At 37.7% G+C, this 23316-nt stretch overlaps 2 protein-coding genes across 2 annotated transcripts; both read left to right on the forward strand.

Annotated features, from left to right (window-relative positions):
* Positions 1 to 6704: 6704 nt before the first annotated feature.
* LOC100343785 (olfactory receptor 5B2-like) lies at positions 6705 to 8315 on the forward strand. Its single transcript, XM_008273269.4, has one exon. It carries the CDS (start codon positions 6718 to 6720, stop codon positions 7663 to 7665), a length of 948 nt encoding a protein of 315 aa, XP_008271491.3. The 5' UTR covers positions 6705 to 6717; the 3' UTR covers positions 7666 to 8315.
* A 4759-nt stretch (positions 8316 to 13074) lies between these two features.
* Positions 13075 to 14028, forward strand: LOC103352009 (olfactory receptor 5B2-like). The gene has a single exon (XM_008273266.4). The coding sequence runs from the start codon at positions 13084 to 13086 to the stop codon at positions 14026 to 14028; it is 945 nt and encodes a 314-aa protein (XP_008271488.3). The 5' UTR covers positions 13075 to 13083.
* The last annotated feature ends 9288 nt before the right edge of the window (positions 14029 to 23316 follow it).

Consider the following 23316-nt stretch of genomic DNA (forward strand, 5'->3'; position numbering starts at 1 on the left):
CCACCTTATGATTTCTATATTAAAATATGTTTGGATAATTTTGGTGAATCCGAGTTGTTTGGCTTTGTCTCTCACCCAGTGAGTAAATCCAATGTGCTACAGATAAAGCAGTTTTCTATAATTTGCTTTGTAAGTTTAAATATTTTACATTTTGATCACCCTCGGTCATATTTTTTACTTTGGTCATTATTAACACATAGACAATTTCTCTTCTATGTGGTAGAGTCTTTGGAATTAATTCATAGTGGCTTCCAAGATCCCTAAGGCATAAATGATTTATTGGGGAGATTAAGGGTTCAATCTCACAAATGGATATAAGTGCTCACATAAAAAACAAAGACTTTGCAAAGCTTTTATAACTAGTGTTTGTTGAAAATTTACAATGTACCAGGCTCCATTCTGTCTTTATAAATATTAGCTTACATGCAGCTCTCCAAAATCATATGAAGCAGTTTCTATCATCAGCTCCATTTTATAAATAAGATAATTTAAGTGCAGTGAGGTTGAATCACCTTTAAGCTTTTCAGTATTAACTTTGGGAAATCATGCTGATGTGAGCCACACAGCTGATATAAATACAGTGCTCCAGCCTGGTTCCATTGCATGTCTCAGGAATCTCCTGAAGATGTTCTGTCTATCAAGAAGCAACAACTTCAAGTAATAGAAGTAATGGAGGTATTCTTCCTCAACATGCTGAGCTAGGTCTCCACAGACGGTTTAATTGCTGCTTTTCTAGGTATCTGGAGTGAGAGACTAGTTGGTCTCATGAGTACCTAGTAGCCTGGGAACTTCATTTAATATGTACAAATCCTTTTGTTTTCCAGTAATTGATCTTTTGCATCCCTATAAGACAGCATCTGACATCATTACAGAGGGACCAGCCTGGATACCAAAGCCTTTTTGACATTCATTTATTGAGCTTAAAATAAAAGGTCACCAATTTTATGAAATGAAATTATTTCACACTGGTTTTTCAATATGAGCCTGTAATAATGGCCCAGGATAAAATCTCCAACTAAAAATGATGTTTGCGGTGACAGTGAGTATGGTGATTCATTCTAACAGTTGTTCAATTTATAGATTGCATTCAAAGATTTTTTCCTAAATGTCCTCTAACTAACCCTGGGTGACAGGTTGGAGACTATTTTCATTACATCCAATAATTATCTTTCCTTACACTCTCAGCCTTTAGAAAATTAAATCCTCTCTTTCTTCTTTGAGTGAGACTTATAATTTTTAGATCCCCAAAGGTGTGTCATCTTCCAGGAAGAGCAAGGGGAGCTTCTAACTCAGTTCTGTGGTCTGTTCAGATTGTGGGAATAGAAGATGTGGTATGTCAAAGCACAGGGACAGCCATTTTCAGAGTTTAATGTCGTAGGCGTTAATATATTTATTTACTTATTTATTTAATTTATTTTGCAGGTAGAGTTATATACAGTGAGAGAGAGTGAGACAGAGAGTAAGGTCTTCCTTCCGTTGGTTCACTCTCCAAATGGCCGCTACTGCTGGCGCTGCGCCGATCCGAAGCAGGAGCCGGTGCTTCTTCCTGGTCTCCCATGCAGGTACAGGAGCCCAAGCACTTGGGCCATCCTCCACTGCCTTCCCAGGCCAGAGCAGAGAGCTGGACTGGAAGAGGAGCAACCGGTACTAGAACCCAGTGTCCATATGGGATGCTGGTGCTGCAGGCGGAGGATTTACCAAGTGAGCCATGGTGCTGGCCCCAATACTATCATGTTTTTAGGATGCTTGGCTCAAGATATTACAATGACCTACACCAGTTAGGAAAGTGGTGATTTTATTCAAATAATAGAAGGTGATATTTTTCTCATTGTTTAAAACCCCGTTTAAAAAATAATGGGCACTCAGCAAACTGTTCTTGATGCATGTGGTTCCAAAATATAGAGTACAAAATATTTAATGTGTATGAATGAGATTAACATCCTAGGATTTGATTATTGTTCATAGCCCTTGTCTATATTCCTGCTGAACAGTGGTCTTTCTCCTTTTTACTTGCTTTTTTAAGATTTATTTTATTTATTTGAAAGGCAGAATTGCAGAGAGAGAGAGAGAGAGACAGAGAGACAGATTCCATCCACTGGTTCACTCCCCAAATGGCTGCATGGCCAAGGCTGGCCCAGATTGAGCCCAGGAGTCAGGTCCTTCTTCCAGGTCTCTCACATGGCTGCAAGGGCCAAGGACTTGGACCATCCTCCACAGCTTTGCCAGGTGCATTAGCAGGGAGCTGGATCAGAAGTAGAGCAGCTGGGACTTGAATTGGCATCCATGTTGGATGCTGGCCTTGCAGGTAGTGGCTTTACCTGCTACATCATGATGTCAGCCCCTACATTTTACTTGCTGAACTCTTTATTTAGTGGATCACTAAGCCTATGACTATAAAGTTAATTAAGAAGATGTTATTGCAAAACTTTAAAAAGAAGGAAGGAAAGAGAGAAAGAGGGGAAGGAGAGAGTATGGGAGGGAAGTATCACTATGCTCTTATTATTGTATCTATGACCTGCATGAAATTTATTCTCTTTATATTAATTTTAAAAGTGTTTTAAAAGAAATGGAATGGAAACATAAAGTGAATCAATGAATAAACAGTGCTCTCTTTATTGATCACATTATGAAGCCCATTATCCTGTGTTGCTAATGCACGGTGTTGTGCACAGCTTTGCACGGGCTGTTCAGAGACTCTTGATCAAAGTTTTAGGCCATTTGAATACAATATGTAATTTACATTGTGGCTCAGCACACACATATACACATAAAATAATAACTTTCATGGAGCCCTAAGTACTCTCATTTTCAATGCACTTTGACAATGTATTCTTTCCTATCTTAAGAGTTAATATATGCAAAGCACTAAGGAAAGCACCTGCACAGAGTACATGCTGCATCTGCTATTTGACTTAATTTAATTCTTGAAGATAATATTGGTCCCAATCCACCACCTGATCCATCTCACCTTTCATTAGTGTGGGTCGTGGACTGCAGTTTGTACAATACTGCGTTAGGAAAGGCCTGTGGTAAGTTACTCCTCCAAAACTCATCTAAAACAATTTCATGGAAGGTTTATTTGCTAAAGATCTGATGAATATAATAATTTACATTAATTTTAGTATAATTAATGATCTGTAACTTAATAAATATAATTTATTTATGCCAACAAAAAGTGTTTTGTGGAACGTTCTTCTTGATTATTTTCTTTTTTTAAAAAGGTTTCTCTTTCCTTCTTTGAAAGGCAGAATGATAGAGAGGAAGAGATGGAAAAAGAGATTTTCCATCTCGTGGGTCACTCCCCAGAAGACCTCAACAGTCAGGGCTGGGTCAGGCCAAAGCCAGATCTGGAACTCCTTTCTGGTCTCCTCACGGATCCAAGATACTTGGGCCATCTGCTGCCTCCCCAGGTGCTTAGCAGAGAGCTGGATCAACGTGAGGCTTTGATATGGGAGATGCCATCATCATAAGTGGCAGTTTAACCCACTGCACCATAACATCAGCCCATTTTTTATTATTTTCAAATAAATATAAATATATTTTTCTTGAGATTTAAATAATTTCCACTGAGTGCATTATTTGGGGGATTTTAAGAATGCTACTGACAATAATTGTATTAAACCCAATGTTTATACTGAATAAAATTATATTAATGAGGAATGCATTCTTATGAAAATATAATTGAAATACACATCAATTCTATTCTGTTTTGATATATTATTAATTTAGAATCTCAGAGCAGTTGTCTTTGAAAGTGCTAAATCATTTCTCAGTGGGAATTATTCTTTACAGAGATGCTTTTGTGTATCAGTGACAACTATTTCTTCATTATTCCATTCATCCAACAAAAATTTATTGACTTTGTGATTTGTGCCATGCTCTGTGGTAGGAACTAAGTAGAAAGATAAACCAGTTAAGGCTTTCCTAAGTTTCAAACTAATGGCAGTGAATAAACAAGCATATAAGTATACTAAATTTCCCCAATAACTGTGATGTAGCTAGTATCTTAATTTTATGGAGGAAAAATGACCTTCAGAGAATTTAGAAATCATGTCCAAACTTAAAGTGAAGAAACTGAAATTCAAATCCAACTTTTCTGGTGCTAGACTTCAGGTGCATTTTTCTGTCACAGATTGACTTAGAATTACAGAATTATTTAATTATTTTGTCTCATTTTTCTCTATTATATGCTCAGCTATATACTAAGCACATCAGGCCATATAGAAGCAACATTTATGGTGGCACAAAGTATTGGTTAGGCTTTCAGGCTCACATTCAGACTGACTGGGGTTTCGTTCTATATAACCTCACAACAGCACCTGGCATGAAGGCAGTATGGCTCTCCACTCTATTGCAGGTATTACTGTTGGAATTAAAAAGACAAAAAAGACTCTAATATGCATTTACTGTACAGTTGACAAGACAAAACTTCAGTATTGCTCAATAGCTATACCTTAGCCCCCACTGCTTCTCAACTCTCAGTGCCTCATTTTAGACTTCCATTATTATCAGGCATGACCTGAATTACAATATGGCCTGGAGTGGTTATACTGGAAATGATGGATTGTGAATGGATTCAGGGTATATTTTAAAGGTTTGAAAGTTGAGGAGAGGCTGTTTCATATCAAGATTAAATAGATGAGTGATATAGTTGGTACAACCATCAATAGACTCCCTTGCAGAAGTCATGTGATAAAAGGCAGCATCTCAAAATTTGATTCTGCTGTTATTCCTAAAGCTCAGCCCCAAATTTTATGTTAATGTTTGTAAAAATGGTGTGTTTGTTTAAACAAGTTTGAATTAGGATGTAATTCACATAAACTTCTGTAATGTGGTTCCAATAATTTTACTGTGCTTTTTGTCCCATTCCACAGCAATTGAACATACTACTGCTGCTATTAATAATGATATTTATCTAATAATAGTAATGATCATGTTTATTGTGTACTAACAGATGTATTAGGCACTATTCTGAGTAATTTGAACTTATCCCCTCATTGCATTATCCAAACAGCCTTGTGAGCACCATTGTTGTCATCCCTACTTTTAATCTCAGGACAGAAATGTTATGTGGCCAAGGTTCCCAGCCAGTAAGAGCAATGACCAGGATTTTAATGTAGACAGTTTGGTCAGCCCCAGAGACCTGAACTTTTGTATCATAATATGCAGCCTCTATAAATATTTGAATTGTTCTGAAAGACTTTCAGAAATTGCTTTAATTATCCCATCACATTGTAAAGGGAGGAAAAGTAATGTTCACTCTGTATTTTTTTCAGAGAAGAAATTAAATCTGGTGGATGTCTATGTTGTTTCTCCAAGGGTATAAAACAAGGATGAGCTTCAAGAGGGTAAAGCAAGACACAGGCTTCACAATGCAGTGTTTGTTTCAATGGTCATTATTTTTGAGTTTTTATACTTTTTTGGCATGTCTTTCTTGTTTATTTCATTTTTAATTTTAATTAATTTTTAATAGATTCAACATGATTTGTAAATACAACTCTAAGAACATAATGATAGTTTCTTCCTCCCTCCCATCCTTCTTCCTTCTACCTTTGTTTCTGTATTTTTTAATAAGTTTTTGAGATAGCATATTTTAAATTTCCATTACAGTAAAAAGGCTTAATATTTTATCAAATAAGAAGCTTAACAAGTAAGAAACAAAAAGACCCTAGTTACTGGGATAATAGATAACAACTAAAAACAATAAGTGAATGTAAAAATGACCATTTCATTCACACACAGTTTTTTCTTCAATTAGTCATTCATAATCTCTTTCAATGAAATAGGACCAATGCTAACAGTTTTCTCTGAGGAGGGAAAGAGCAACTACCCTTTCTTAGACCTGTGATGGAAAACCACTACATGAGCAATAATGATAATCCCATAACTCACAGTATTTTACTTCCAGAAAGGCAATGACATATCATTATTTTCAGGCAATAATCTAATAGGAGAGTTGGGAAAATTAAAATAATATTTATGCTTCTCAGAATATCGGGCATATGATAAGTCCAGGGTTAACATAAGCCTAAGTGTTATCTGAATTAGAAATTACTGTAATAAAAGACTAATTTTCAGGAACTGGCATTGTGATGCAGTGGGTTAAGCTGCTGTCTCCAACGCCAGTATCCCACAAGAGTGTTGGTTCATGTCCTAGCTGCTCCAGCTTGGATTCAGCTTCCCGTTGCTGTACCTTGGAAAGCAGTGGAATACGGTCCAAGTAATTGGAACTCTGCCAGCCATGTGAGAGACCAAGTGGAGTTCTTGGTTTCTGGCTTTAGTCTGGCCCAGCCCCAACCATTGAGGCCTTTTGAGGGAGTAAATCAGGATGGAAGATATCTTTCTCTCTCTGTCTTTCCCCTCTCTCTATATATATAGCTTTGCCTTTCAAATAAAATAAATAGATCTTAAAAAAGTAGTTTTCAGAGGAAGTTAAAACTTTCAATTCAAATTAAAATAAGCAGTAAATATTTTAAGGATAACTGAGTGGTCACTTAGAAAATTTGAGTGTATTTAGAACTAGCTAGTTTATCACACATTCTTACAGGTTGAAATACAGAGGTTATAAATGCCAGTCTCGGGGTTGTTGAGAACCCTGCAATAGCAGTGGCATCATGGTATGTTCATGCTGTTGGGTGGCACAAGAATACTTTCCCAGATGTAGGTAATTAATCCAATTTTCTTCTTTTGTTTTGACAGGTGAAATAAAATTTCAAAATGAAATCCATGGTGAACAGCACAGAAGTGCATGAGTTTAGACTCCTGGGGTTGACTGACATCCCAGAGCTGCAAGTCCCTCTCTTTATAACATTCACCTTCATTTATCTCATCACTCTAATTGGGAACCTGGGAATGGTTGTGTTGATTCTGCTAGACTCTCGTCTCCACACTCCCATGTATTTTTTCCTCAGCAACTTGTCTCTGGTGGACTGTGTTTACTCTTCAGCTGTGACTCCTAAAGTGATGGCTGGACTTCTCACAGGGGATAAAGTTATGTCCTTTGTAGGGTGTGTTACTCAAATGTTCTTCTTTGTGGCTTTTGCCAGTGTTGACTGCTTCCTGCTTGCTGTCATGGCCTATGACCGTCATGTGGCAGTGTGTAAACCCTTACATTACACCACCACCATGACGACCAGTGCATGTGCTCAGATGGTGGTAGGCTGCTATCTCTGGGGCTTGGTTGAATCTGCCATCCACACTGGGTTCACCTTCAGTCTTTCCTTCTGCCATTCTAATGTGATCCATCACTTTTTCTGTGACATCCCCCCAATCCTGGCTCTTTCCTGCTCTGATATCTACATGAACGAGATTGTGCTGTTTATCTTAGCAGCTTTCAATGTCTTTTTTGCAATTTTAGTTATCTTGACCTCTTATTTGTTCATTTTCATTGCCATCTTGAGGATGCATTCTGCAGAAGGGCGGAAGAAAGCCTTCTCCACCTGTGCTTCTCACCTTACTGCTGTAACCATATTCTACGGAACTGTGATCTTCATGTACTTACAGCCCAGTTCTGGTCATTCTATGGACAATGACCAAATGGCATCTGTGTTCTACACAATAGTAATTCCCATGTTGAATCCAATTGTCTACAGTCTAAGGAATAAAGAGGTTAATAACGGTTTCAGGAAAGCCATTGAGAAGATGAAGACTCGGCTCAGCATATAATTTTAATTAGAAGGAGTATTTAATCTATGTAGTTAATCAGTTATCTATCATGATTAGCCTAGCACAATTGTAACTTAGGCTAAACTGCTATAACAAAGAAAGATAAATATAGAGGCACAAATAAGAAATTTATTTCTCAAATAGCAGTAACTAATGTAGCAATGAAAATGAATTCTCTAGACTGCTTTGGTAGCTCACTCTAACATGGAGATTCCTTTCACAGTGCCTCTTTCTACCATCTCTTAGTCTTGAAGACTTTCCTCATCATAACTGTTCTATCTGGAGAAAAGGAAAAGGACAGAGATAAGGCAAACAATTTTCAATTTAGCAAGTGAAGTGGTAGCCACACACATTACTTCTGAACACATTTCATTGCCAAGAATTCAGTCACATGGCCACAGCCTGCTGTAAAGCCAATTTTGAAATTTATTCTCTAGCTGAGTGACAATGTGTTTACCTGAAATCTCAGTGATCTAGAAGAAAAACAAAGCAAGATTGCAGGGAAAACCAGTAGTCAACACACAATTTTTACTTCAATCTGAACTGCTATATTTATCTCTAGCTTATTTTTTTTCCTTCATGGGACCTCTCTTACTAGACATTGCAGTGATTCTATTAAAACTCTGGGCTATCCAATTTAAATAGCTATCCCAAGTAATCCTTCTATGTCCTATATCTTTTTCTTGGAATTTAAATAAATCTCTGAAATTATATCTTCATTAAACTGTTTATTTTCTTTTTCCTCAAAGTCATTATTAATATATTTAACATCACAGAAATAGCATAGCCTCCAAATTATTTACATTATTTCAAGGTGTTTGAAAGGTAGAGAATATGGTATACTGATGCACTGAATGTGTGAGAAAAATGATAACCTAGTCACCCAGGAGACTACAAGGATAACATGACTACCATGAGGAGTTACAGAGAGGCAGAGGCAGAAAGAGATCTTCCATCTGCTGATTCACTCCCAAAATGGCCATAATGGCGGGAGCTGGACCTATCCCAAGCCAAGAGCCAGGAGCTCCCTCCAGGTCCCCATGCAGGCACAGGGGCAAGCACTTGGGCATCTTCCATTCTTTTCCCAGGCCATAGCAGAAAGCTGGATCGGAAGTAGAGCAGTGGATTCTCAAACCAGCGCCCATGTGGGATACCAGAATTGCAGGCGGTGGCCTTACTCTCTTCGCCACAGTGCTGGCCTCCTCCTCCCAGATTTTAAAAATTAGATTCGTTAAATAATCTCCTATTCCTGAACAGTGTTTCTGTTTCCTCAAATAGAAACTGATTAATTTATCTACCTTCTTAATCACTTACATTGAAAATATTTTCCGCTGTTACTTTCCACCACAACTCCCTGATCATTTTCAGAGCACTAGTAACATTAGTAGATGAACAATAGGAATGTCCATAAATGGAATAGTACTCCACAAAAGATTCCACTGCTAATAAGGATGAGAACATTAATGAATCTCCAATGCATTAAATTTAAAAAGTAAGACAAGAAGCGCATATATGCTAGGATTCCAGTTAGAAAAAATCTTGCAAACATAAAATTACATGGACAAAAGTATTTTAGTCATTTCCAGAGAAACTGGATGGGTAAAGGAGCTGACTAAAAGGAATCTTGGAGTGTTGTTTAGATGATTAACAAAAAATATCTTAGCCGGCGCCACGGCTCACTAGGCTAATCCTCCGCCTAGTGGTGCCGGCACACCGGGTTCTAGTCCCGGTTGGGGCGCCGGATTCTGTCCCGGTTGCCCCTCTTCCAGGCCAGCCCTCTGCTGTGGCCAGGGAGTGCAGTGGAGGATGGCCCAGGTGCTTGGGCCCTGCACCCCATGGGAGACCAGGAAAAGCACCTGGCTTCTGGCTCCTGCCATCGGATCAGCACGGTGCGCCGGCCGCAGCGCACCAGCCGCGGCGGCCATTGGAGGGTGAACCAACGGCAAAGGAAGACCTTTCTCTCTGTCTCTCTCTCTCACTGTCCACTCTGCCTGTCAAAAATAAATAAATAAATAAAAAAAATAAAATAAAATAAATATCTTGATTGTGGTAGTGATTATATAATCACAAGCATCAGGCAATTCTTGAAAGCATATGCTAAAAGTGTGGACATTATTGCTTTTAAATTCTGCATTAATTAGAAGATAATATAACAACAAGCAGTATAAAATCATGTGCATAAATTTGATGTATCTAGCTAGGTCTCCATAGACAATTTAATTGGTTCTTTCATGGAAAAGTGGGATGAGGAACAACAAAAGATGCCCTCATGTGGGTTGTCCTCTGAGAACTCCATACTCCTACAATTCCCTCATGGTTCCCTTGCATTGGCTTCTAAAAATTCCAACCAGAACACATGACATCATTTTAAGCAGTAAGAATGAATCTTGCTCCCCTTTATTTTTCTGAATGTTGCTTGGCAGTACCTCCAGGCCTTTCCCAGAGCTGAGGATTTGCTATGAGTTTGCAACCATGGCCACAAGATAAATATTATATCGAATGACTTAAAAATTATAACCCTTTAGAGATGTTTTGCAGATTTCCTATTATTTGCTCTGTACAGATGCAATTCTATGAATGATGCAAGAGAGGTAATTTTATTATGGTTGTTTTACAATGAAGGAGGAGATAAGTGACCCTAGTAAATGCCCCGTTAGAATTAATGGTGCACTCAAGACTTGAACTCAGGTGCCTGGATCCATGTTAGTGTTTTTGTTTCCGTCTTTGCTTGCCTTAGATAACTTGCAACTTGTTCACATGTATCTGTGAAAGAACCTCTCTAACAGCCTTTATGCATTTTTTTCATGCCGAATTCATGAAGTCAGGCTGCCTAATCAATATTGACTTCTTTTCCAGCAGCAAGGTAAGCTTCTGTATTCCATATACACAATTGGAGAAAGGTACAGTTCATGCAGAAGCAGTGGGGACGGCTATACATACACAATTTGATCACAGAAGTAGCTGTTTTCTTCTAAAATAGTATGTTGAGGCAGGGGTATAAATGTCAATACTTCCATTGGTATGGAGTTTGTTGACAATTGTGAAATGTCTTGCTAGAGTATACGGACAATAAGAACAGGTGGATGATGCTATGATGAGTAGTTGGTAATTTCAGCATGCTCATCTAGTTCACCCAGTTAGCCTTCCATTAGAGATAGAACAAGCAAATATTTAAAGTGTAAACTGAAGGCTCCTTAAACATATAAAGGGAAATAAGTGAAATAGCAATGTCTGAACATCTTAACCTTCTTGCTATATTCGCATGCTTATTATTATTGGTGCATGTAAACACATGGTAGCAAGGTGGAAATTTAAATTAAGTTGGAACTGGATTTTAATTTTGAATTGTGAATACTCATCATTCTAATTGTGAGGCTACAGAATATCACAAAACCAAATTTCTAATTCCAGTAATAATAAAATTAAAATAATAATACCTACCACACACAGAACACACAAATACAAACCTATAAACATTTAAATGAAAAATTTTAACATTATTTGTAGAACATAGTATATTCTGAAAGTGGATATGTGTGTTAAAGTTAACAAATAAAATGCTTATAAACTTTAATGTAGGCCGGCGCCACGGCTCACTAGACTAATCCTCCGCCTAGCGGCGCCGGCACACCGGGTTCTAGTCCCGGTCGGGGCGCCGGATTCTGTCCCGGTTGCCCCTCTTCCAGGCCAGCTCTCTGCTGTGGCCCGGGAGTGCAGTGGAGGATGGCCCAGGTGCTTGGGCCCTGCACCCCATGGGAGACCAGGAAAAGCACCTGGCTCCTGGCTCCTGCCATCGGATCAGCGCGGTGCGCTGGCCGCAGCGCGCCGGCCGCGGCGGCCATTGGAGGGTGAACCAACGGCAAAGGAAGACCTTTCTCTCTGTCTCTCTCTCTCACTGTCCACTCTGCCTGTCAAAAAAAAAAAAAAAAAAAAAAAAAAACTTTAATGTAGAACAATGGTAAGGAAAGTAGTTGGCAGTAGATGGATATCCTTCCTATTTTAAAACTCTGTTTCTACACAAGAGCTGATTTAAATAATAATTTTACAATATGAAGTTTTTAACCAAAATAAATCTGCAGGCAAAAGGTAACTCGCAAAGTATGCACTTTTAACCTTAATTATCTGATTTCAACCAAGGGATAATAATAATGAAAGAATGAGTTTAAGGAGAGGAAACTCTTTCAAATCAAGCTAAAATATGTATTTTGCAGAAAAGATTAAACAAAACAATGGCCCATACAGAATAGCAGAGCAGCCAATTATATGGATGGGGAAAAGACAGAGTGAGAATTACTGGGGAGCACAGAAAATCTCAGTGACCCTAGTGTGTAAGAAAAGGCAAAATGAAGAGGAAGGTGATAACGCCCCCAAATTTACTCACACATGAAACCTGTGTATCACCATCTACCTTTATCAAACAACCACGGGGACCATGAATTCTTCCTGATAATATTATCTCTGCCTCTCAGCATGTCATGCTAAACACCTAGCATTTTTAGCCCTAGTTTTAAAAATGTATTATTTCATTTAATTGTTAAGATAATACATCAAGTTACTTCCTATTAATATTTTCAGCTTTCAGGTGGAATAAGTGAGGTCCAGAGGTTGTATTGGGACAAACGTTATCTAGATAATAAATGATAGGGCTAATATGCAGCTCCTGCTTGAGGTCAGCCCCATGTCAGATGCTATGTTTTCCTTTCATAGTTATTTCAGCTGGCTGTGCATGCCCTACTGCCCCAGTGAGTCTAAGATATCTACTGCGCATTTATTTTGGTTACTTTACTGTGAAATGCCAAACACTGAGTTTGAACCAATGAAGATGATGCATATTTGTAAATTGCTTAAATTCAGTTTAATGCAGTATTAAATAAGCCCACGAACTTGAGAACCACTTTCCTGGATCCAAAGGTTTGTTTAGTAGTTAATACCCATGTAAATGTGAATATAATACTTTACCTTATGTGCCATAAGGAGTCAATAAATATACATAAAGATTGTCTAAAGTGGTTCCTGCATGTGAGTAACACAGAAGTGTAAGCTTTAACTAAACTAGGGAAATCTGAATTGGCAAATAAATTTAGTTATTCCAGATGAGTCCTCTTGGACAAGTCAGTAAACATTCTACACATCAGTTTAGAAATTTGTAAAATTTTAAAATTGAAACATATAAAATTAAAAAATTGTGAGATGATCCATAAGGATCTTTTGGATTCAACAGATTGTAATTCTATTAATAATGGATATATAAAATATTATTGTAAGTGTGTTTTAGATCTATAGAATTTTGAAAGATAAATTTTTATAATACATAATACTCATGCTATTTATACATTTCAATTTCACTAAATCCTTTTTAATCACTGTATTCCTTTAGTTCTCATTACTACAGGCCCTCTTGTGATTCCTATGTAATTGATGGAAAACTGTTCAGAAGTGACACAGTTCATTTTGCTGGGACTAACCAATGCCCCAGAACTACAGGTCTCCCTCTTCGTCATTTTCACTCTCATTTACCTCATCAATGTGGTTGGGAACCTAGGAATGATTGTGTTGATTCTCTTGGACTCTCAACTCCACACACCCATGTATTTTTTTCTCAGTAACCTGTCTCTGGTGGATTTTGGATACTCCTCAGCTGTCACTCCCAAAGTGATGACTGGGCTCCTCATAGGAGACAAGGTCATTTCCTACAACGCTTGTGCCACACAGATGTTCTTTTTCGTAGCCTTTGCCACAGTGGAAAATTACCTCTTGGCATCAATGGCCTTTGACCGCTATGCAGCAGTGTGTAAACCCCTACATTACACTGCCACCATGACAACAAATGTGTGTGCTCATCTGGCCATAGGCTCCTACATTTGTGGTTTCATGAATTCTGTTTTCCACATTGGAGATATATTCAGTCTCTCCTTCGGTACATCCAATGTGGTGCATCACTTTTTCTGTGATGTGCCAGCAGTCATGGCTCTTTCTTGCTCTGATAAATATATTAGTGAAGTGATTCTGGTTTTTATGTCAAGCTTCAATGTATTTTGTGCTCTTCTGGTTATCCTGATATCTTACATGTTCATATTTATCACAATCTTGAAGATGCGCTCAACTAAGGGACACCAAAAGGCTTTGTCCACCTGTGCTTCCCACCTCACTGCAGTCTCCATCTTCTATGGAACTGTCATCTTCATGTACTTACAGCCCAGCTCCAGTCACTCCATGGACACAGACAAAATGGCATCTGTGTTCTATGCTATGGTCATCCCCATGCTGAACCCTGTGGTCTACACTCTGAGGAACAAGGAAGTGAAGAGTGCATTCAAGAAAATGGTTAAGAAGGCAAAATTTTCCTTAAGAATGGGATTTTAGAATTGTAGTATATACAATAATTGTGTTTGAAACATTCTGAGCTTCTTCATGCAATGAGTTACATTTAAAGTCTATAAGCATTTAAATTTCAGAGGGAATACCCTCAAATTTTCAGATGTCTTTTGTGTAGTTAAAAAAAAGGTACACTCAGAAATATAATACCTGAAAGGAAAACAAAGAGGAATGGTTGCACTTCCTGGAACTTGTTTGTCAAATGTTAGTAATGACATTTTATTTAATCACTGCTCCACTTCTGTTTTCTCTACTACATTTCAATGCAAGCATGTGTGTTAAGTAGGGGGACAAGTCCGTGAACAAGGCATTTGTGGTGCCCCTGTTACTAGACATTTGAAGTGAGATGTTTATCAAGAGTAAATGAGTATGGATAATTTGTTTTATATTTTTAATGTTATTTATTTATTTGAAAGTCAGAGTTACAGAGAGAGAAGAAGAGCCCGCTAGAGAGAGAGAAAAGAGGGAGAGAGAGACTTCTATGCGCATGTTCACACTCCAAATGGTCGCAATGGCCAGGGCTGGGCCAGGCTGAAGCCAGGAGCTTCTTCAAGATCCCCCACATGGGTGCAGGGGCCCAGTGACTTGGATCATCTTCCATTGCTTTATCAGGCACATTATCAGGGAGCTGGATTGGAAATAGAACAGATGAAAATTGACCTGGCGCCCTTATGTGATGCAGATGCTACAGGTGGCAATTTAAGCTGCTATGCCACAGCGCCTGCCCTATGGCTAGTTTTTGATAAAATAATTTAAATAATTAATTGAGTAGTAGAAAAAGTTACTTTTATTTTTAAATAGACTATTTTTGTGTTTTTAAATTTTATCTATTTTAAATGACATAATATTTCTACTTATTTTGGGACTATAGTGTGATAATTTGATATGTATGTTCAATTTGTAATAATAAAATGATAATTAGCATTTCCACCTCCTCAAATATTATCATTTAGATGTGTTTATAAACTTCCAAGTCTTCTCTAGGTATTTTAAAATATATAACAATAAAGTATTGTAGACTATAGCTACTCTATTTTGCTACAGAACTTCTACTGTGTATATACACTGCATTTTTCCCATTCATCTGTTATGATGGACACCTAGGTTGATTCCCTCTCTTGGTTATTCTTAGTACAGCAATACTTCTTGGATGTGAACCAATTTGTCTCAAATCACTCCAAAAACTCTACTCAAATTACTCTGCCAAAGTCGCTCTATGTGTGGGAAGTTACAACTAGCTAGCTAGCATAACAGTTAGGTTACATGCACCCAGAAAATTCTTAGGTAAATAGGATATTAGGAGTGGCCAATGGAGCTGAAGCAAATGCCAAGAATATTATAACCCCATAGTACTCACCCAAAGAGAAACTGGGGGAGGGACAGGCATGCTAGGGAATAAATTGTTTGATGAAACCATACTGGTGTACCTGCCTACCTTCCCATAAACCTTAAAAATTCTTTTTATTTTTCTAATCTCTTCTTTTTTTGGTTTCATTGAGATATTTACAAAGATTTGTCTCCTTGCTCAGATATTATTTCTTCTCCCTCACAGTCTGTTGCTAAGGCTTTCCACTGTATTTTTTATTTGACATATTGAATCACCATTTCTAACATTTCAGCCTGATTTCTTTTCAAAACCTCATCTTCATAGGAAAATTTTTCATCCGTGTCATGTATGGAATTCTTTAGCTCATGAATTTAATTCTCATTGTCTCTGGTTAATACTATGATCACTCGTTTGAATTCCTTTTTAGGTATTTCATCAGTCTCTTCACCTTCACATTCTAATATTGAAGTGTTGTTGTGTTCCTTTGGGGAGTCATTTCTTCCTTATTCTTGTTTCTTGAATTTGTTTATTTTTAGGCATTTGTGGAAATACTTGTTGTTTTCTCCTCTAATGGATTTTTTTGAGCCACACCTCTATGGCTAGGTGGAGTGTTTGTTCCTTCAGTGAATACTCAGAGGCATAAGCTGAGTGTGGTCATGGAGCTCTGGCTAGTGCTCCAGGATCGGGTGAGAATTCAGGGTGACACCCAAGTTGGCCATTGTAGATCTCCTCTATTGTCAGTGAGGGAGAGGATATGATCACACCTGTTGGTGTAATCACAACTTCACCTCCTATGTTCCAACATGATCAATGGCTGGGGTTAGCCTACAGTGGGCACAACCCACATGGATTATGGTGCATGAATTACACAAAGGATCTGTGTAGTCCTCAGTATGATCAAGGAACCCTATGGAATGACCCATCCCTGGCCATCTGGGAATTCTGAGCCTCTGATGTGAGGTATATTTATTGCTCAGAGACACAGTTCCAGTCATAGTGTTCCCACAAACAGGGCATGCAAAGCTCCCACTCTCACAGGGTGCAAAAGTCCGCTCAGTCTTGCTCCCTGTCCCCCCCCCCCAAGGAGAGAGCAAAGACTCTCAGAGTCAGCTGCTTATGGCTACTATACCTTGGCAGTTTGAGCCCTGGAACCTGTGATATGTTTAGAGAATGGGGACACTTCACACTGCCCAGCCCCCTGTCAATCCTCCCAGTCAGACTCAATGTTAGTGGGGAGCACAGATCTTTCCATCTGGTAAAATCCCCTGATTTCACATGTGCACAAGATTGACCTCAGTCTCTACTGGTGTCAAAATTACGCCTTCTCTCCACCAGTTTCCAAGAGCATCTGTAGAGGGTAAAGGGAGAAAAAACATGCCTCTCTTTCACTGTATTAGGCAGTTACCTGCCCCCCAACCTCACCCCCAGGGCTCTAGGCTGGATTCAAAGACAGTGTGGTCCACAAGGCTCTCAGGCAACATCACCAATGACATGGGCTGTTGCAATTTGCTCTGAACTCCCTCTCTAAAGTTGGAATCTACTCTAGCTCCTGGCTTCGGAGGTCATGTGCGATTTCCCCGCTTGTTGCTGCATATCCACACCTTGCATGCTGATCCACAATGTCCTTCTCCCTTCTGTAGAATTTCTACTGCAAGCTTATCCCCTGGGAATGCACTTCACCACTTCTGCTATTTTCCCAATGCCAGAAGCAGCTTATCTTTTCCCTATCCAGCCATCTTGGAATCTCTTCTTTTTTTTTAATTTTTATGATGGTTAAAAACCTTAAGTAAATCAGGTATAGGAGGAATATTCCTTAACACAATCAAGGCAGTATATGACAAACCCAGACCCACCATTATATTGAATGGGGTAAAGCTGGAGGTATTTCTTCTAAGATCCAGAACCAGACTAGGATGCCCACTTTCACCATTACTACTCAATATAGTTCTGAAAGTTTTAGCCAGAGCCATTAGGCAAGACAAGATACAAGTTGGAAAGAAGGAAGTCAAATTATCCCTGTTTGCAGATTGCAGGATTCTTTATAGAGAAACCAAAAGACTCCACTAAGAGACTACTGGAACTTCTAAGACATTTTGATAAAGTTGAAGGATATAAAATTAACACAAAAAATCAATAGCCTTTATATGTACAGACAATGTCATGGCTGAGAAAGAACTTGGAAAACCAGTACCATTCCCAACAAAATTTAATACCTTAGAATAAATTTGACCAAGAAAGTGAAAAGTCTCTATAGCGAAAATTACAAAACATTAAAGAAAGTAATAAAAGACAAAAAACATTAGAATCTTCCATGTTTGTGAATTGAAGAATTAATATCATTAAAATGTCCATACTACCCAAAGCAATTTCCAGATTCAATGTTGTCCCAATCAAAATACCAATGACATTCTTCTGAGACCTAGAACAAATGATGCTAAAATTCATATGGAAACACAAGACACCACCAATATCTAAATCAATCATAAATAACAAACACAAAGCCAGAGGCATCACAATACCAGATTTCAAGATATACTACAGGATAGTTCTCATCAAAACAGCCTGGTTATGGCACAAAAATAGACATGTAGACCAGTGGAACAGAATAGAAAGCCCAGAAATCAATACACACTTCTACAACCAACTAGTCTTTGACAAAGGAGTTGAAATCAATCACTAGAGGAAGGACAGTCTCTTCAACAAATAGTACTGGGAAAATTGGATCTCCACATGAAAAAGCATGAAATAAAATCCTTACCGAACACCTTATACAAAAGTCAACTCAAAATGGATCAAGGATCTGATACCATCAAATTAATAGAGCAGAATATTGGAGAAATTCTGCAAGACATTGTTATAGGCAAAACTGCTTGGAAAAGACCCCAGAAGTACAGACAGTAAAAAGCAAAAATAGGCAAATGGGATTACATCAAGCTAAGAAGCTTCTGCATTGCAAAGGAAACTCTCAACAAAATGTCAGCCTACAAAATGGGAGAAAATATTTGCATACTCTGCAACTGATAAGAGATTGATAGCCAAAATCTATAAAGAGTTCAAGAAACTTATCAACAAAAGTAAAAATCTTGTTAAGAACTGGGCAAAGAACTCAAAGGACTTGAACAGGCATTTCTCGGTAGAGGAATTTAAAATAGCTAACAGACACATGAAAAAATGCTCAGAATCACTAACCATCAGGGAAATGCAAATCAAAACCAAATTGAGGCCGGTGCCACGGCTCAGTAGGCTAATCCTCTGCCTGTGGCGCCAGCACACCGGGTTCTAGTCCCGGTCGGGGCACCAGATTCTGTCCTGGTCACTCCTCTTCCAGTCCAACTCTCTGCTGTGGCCCGGGAGGTGCAGTGGAAGATGGCCCAAGTGCTTGGGCCCTGCACCCACATGGGAGACCAGGAGAAGCACCTGGCTTCTGGCTTCGGATCAGCGCAGTGCGCTGGCCACAGCGTGCTGGCCGCAGTGGCCATTGAGGGGTGAACCAACGGCAAAGGAAGACCTTTCTCTCTGTCTCTCTCTCTCTCTCACTGTCCACTCTGCCTGTCAAAAAATAAATAAATAAAATAAATAAAAAGTAAAATAAAACCAAATTGAATTTTCATCTCACCCCAGTTAGAATGTCTATCATACAGAAATTGAAAAACAATAAATACTGCTAAAATGTGGGGGAAAATGTACCCTAATCCATTGTTGGTAGAGTGTGAACTAGGATAGCCATTATGGAAGACAGTATGGAGATTCCTCAGAAATCTGAAAATAAATTTACCATTTGATCCAGCCATCCAACTTCTGGTCATTTACCTAAAGGAAATGAAACCTACATATGAAAGAGTTAACTGCATCCCCATGTTTATTGCAGCTCAAATCATTAGCTCAAGTGTGGAATCAACCTAGATGTCCATCAACTGATTACTGGATAAAGAAAATGTTGTATATGTACACTATGGAATATTTTGCATCCATAAAAAAGAACAAAATACTGTCTTTTGCAACAAATTGGATGCTATAGGAACCATTATAACTAGTTAAATAAGTTAGTCCCCAAAAGACAGATACCATATAGTTTTCCTTATCTGTGGGAACTAATAGATGACCAAAAAATGTAATGCATAGGAGTGAAATTGCAATTTTGAGATTTGATGATTGTTTACAACCCTTGTCTGGACTTTTGAGCAACAGTGTTTTTTCCTTGTTATTATTTGCTTAATTCTTTACTTAGTGGGGGTTTAAACTTATGATTATAAAATAAACTGAAAATAGGTCCCAACTTTTAATATAATTACATTTGGTCTTAAGCTTCAGCATATAAATTTTCAGAGGATACATACATTGATAGCAAAGTAACCACTTAGATCCTTGTTTTTTTTTTTAAATAAATATCATAATAGGAGCATTCCAATGGTGATATTTTGCATATCTCTACTGCCATATCATGCAATGGGGTGCCATTGTTCCCTACAAGAAACTGACTAGTGCTTTTAAGTCTAATCAGACTGGAAGGTTAATTCCAGGAACTCTAGAGCTAAATTTGAAAAATCATCCTTAAGATTCTGTTTCTCTAAACAATCTTGGTACCATAAATCTGTCTTAGTTAGGACTCTCCAGAAATCAGAACTAATTATATATATGATTTATTGATTGATTGTAATGTTTTTCTCATGTGAATATAGAGGGTGAGAAGTCCAGTTCCCCCATTTGGGACACCATGCTCAAGATGTGGGAGAGTCAATGGTACAATTATGGTCCAAAGGCTGACAGGAATAACCAAAACTCTACTCCTTTATAGCTATATCTTCCCACTTTCTGTTGTTTCCATAACACAAATTTTTATATATTTTGTAGTCATTAACATACATTTATAATTATTATTTTGTTAATTTTTAAAACCAAGAAGAAAAATAAAGCAGTTATAAACAAAAATGCAAAAGACTTTTATATTTATTCAAATAAATACCTTTATATATTTTACTTCTTTTTGAATTTTATTTTTTTAATTCTTTCTTTGAATTTGAACAGCTGAATTTTAATGTGTGTGGAGATCTCTTTGTGTTTATCCTTAAGTTTTGTATTCTTTTTGCAAAGAGAAGTTAGCGTCTTTTATCAAATTTGATTTTTTTAACATAATACTTCCAATATTCTTCATGTCCTTTCCTTCATCTCATTTTGCCTTCTGGCACTACAATTATACATATGTTGGTACACTTGATAACATGCAACAAGTCTGTTTTCAATTTTTCTTCATTAACTTTTCCTTTCTTCTTATACAGTTACTCTAATTGACTTACCTTTAAATTTGCTGATTCAAATTCTATTAATTCCCTTTAGTAATCTCTCTTACTGAGTTTTTTGCCTTTATATTCTATACTGGTTTTTTTCATCTTTTTATTTATGTTCACTATTTGTGAAAACATGAATCTCTCAGATTTATTTAGTTTCTTTTCCAGTATTTTATTAGCATCTTTTAGCATCTTTAAGGCAGTTGATAAAATCTTTGCCTTCTAAGTAAATGTCCAGGCTTTCTTGATCCAATTTCTATTAATTTTTTTTCCTGTAAGTTGACATATGTTTGGTTCTTTGTAAATCTATTTTTTGGTGTTGCTGACCACTGGACATTTTTAATATTGAGGTTTGAGAACTCTAGAAGTTAGATTCTCTCCTTTCCTTGAGGTTTTCACTTGTCATATCTTGCTGTGACCATGTCTGTTAATTTATGAACATTGTGAAATATTTTCAAAAAGTCCTTTTTTTGGAAGCGGTCATGTGTGATCTTTTGTCTGTTTCTTTACTTGTGGTCAGATGTTATTTAGACCACTAGTTCTTCAAATATATTAGTCACCATTTTCTTGATTCAACATTAATTTAGTTTCTATAAATCTTTGACTGTTTTCCAAAGATCATATCTGATTAATTCTGAGGTTTTTGTTTGCTTTTTTGGTGTTTCTATGGACCCATGGAGCATCCTAATCTTTTTCCTGCTTCTGTCATAAAAGGAACTAGAGGCTGCATTTAGGGCCTGCCATACAGTCCAGATTAACATCTCATCTCACCACCTTTAATTTAATCACAACCACAATGCCGTTGTCCTAAAGGTAATATTTAAAGATCTAAGGTATTAGAATATGATATTGGAGGACATTATTCATCCTCCTACAGATTTGCTTCTCAATTATGCTACTACATGTCCATCACATGGGCTTCTGGCTAAGTGGAAAACTCCCTCTATTTGGTCACTCAGAGAGATCTGCTGGTAAAGTTACCATCTGTTGCTACACCTGTTGGAACACTAAGCCTGGAGACTACCATGGTAGGTGAGAAGACAATTGTGGAGTAGCGTATAGGCCTCAACCAACACAACTATTCTTCCCACTGGCCAGTATCTAGAACTGTTACAAGTCATATTTAGCTGACATGGGGCAGGCACATAGGGGAAAGCAGGTGGATTATTTCTATTCCACTATTTTTGTTTTTATTATCATATAAAATTTTATGATAGATAATATATAATCCATTGAAGACATATATAGTAGAAATTCTTATATATATTAATTCATATATTACATATATATATAAAATGTGACAATCCCTGAAAATCTTATGAAGATGACAAGATATCATTTCCTCTTTATAAAAGAGAAGCTGAACTTGGAAGAGGCTAAATCCCTTATCAGAATTTGAGTTGGAGTGACCTAGGTTCCCAGAATAAATGTTGAACCATGACATTTGCATGTACTGAGAAAGGTGTGATAAGTCGGCTTTGGAGTGTGGACTCAGAGGTAATTGTGCAAATGAAAGAAGGATTTATTTCCTTTGCTTAAAAAAAAAACTAACTTTCAGGCCAAAACTGTGATGGTAAGAAAGGTGAGTATTGACAAAAAAATGATTTGCCAAGGGGCTGATGCCGTGGCACACTAGTTTAATCCTCCGCCTGCGGCACCAGCATTCCATATGGGCACTGGTTCTAGTCCCGGCTGCTCCTCTTCCAGTCCAGCTCTCTGCTCTGGCCCGGGAGAGCAGTGGAGGATGGCCCAAGTGCTTGAGCCCCTGCACCCGCATGGGAGGCCAGGAGGGAACTCCTGGCTCCTGGCTTCGGGTTGGCACAGCTCTGGCTGTTGCGGCCATTTGGGGAGTGAACCAATGGAGGGAAGACCTTTCTCTCTGTCTCTCTCTCACTGTAACTCTACCTGTCAAATAAATAAATAAAAAACCTAGAAAATAAGAAATAAAAAAAAATGATTTGCTAAGGAGGCTTCTGAAGATGTCATAGAGAAAAAGCAAAAATGAAAAAAAAATTAAAAATTTAAGTATCAAATGCTGAAAAAACATGAAGTAATTCACGTGGATTTCTGGAGAGAGTCAAAATTTTGGAGCCTTTTCAGAAAAGAATTTGGGGGTTTCTTATCCAAATAAATATACCCTAACCATATGACCATCAATCCGATTCCTAGGTGTTTACTTAAATGACATGAAAACCTATGTTCACAAAGAAAACTTCACATGTTTAGATCTGCATCATTTATAACCACTCAATACTAAACCCAATACAAACTATCTTTAACTGCAGAATGGAAAATAATCTGTAATGTCCCTTCAATGCAATACCACTCTACATGAAAAAAGATTCCACTGACACAGATAACAATAGAGACGGGCCTCAAGTACTAAGTGTAAGATGCCAGTCTCAAATGTCTCATGCTCTAACATTTTACTTAAGTGTATTCTAACAAACACAAAAATTATGTGAACAAAAACATCTTATTTGTTAACAGGTTGGCAGGTGGGAAAAGAGGTCATCAAAAACTCAGAAGAATTTCTGTGGTAGTGGTTATGTGACCACATATTCGACAAAATTCCTAGAAAAATACACTAAAAAGTTTGACTGTTTCTATATGTAAGTTATACATTAATTAGAAAAGTTGTGACTGGCAAGTAATACAAAAGCG

Source organism: Oryctolagus cuniculus, chromosome 1, assembly GCF_051225735.1.
Source record: "Oryctolagus cuniculus isolate XC-2025 breed Fujian yellow rabbit chromosome 1, ASM5122573v1, whole genome shotgun sequence".
In the NCBI taxonomy this organism is placed as follows: domain Eukaryota; kingdom Metazoa; phylum Chordata; class Mammalia; order Lagomorpha; family Leporidae; genus Oryctolagus; species Oryctolagus cuniculus.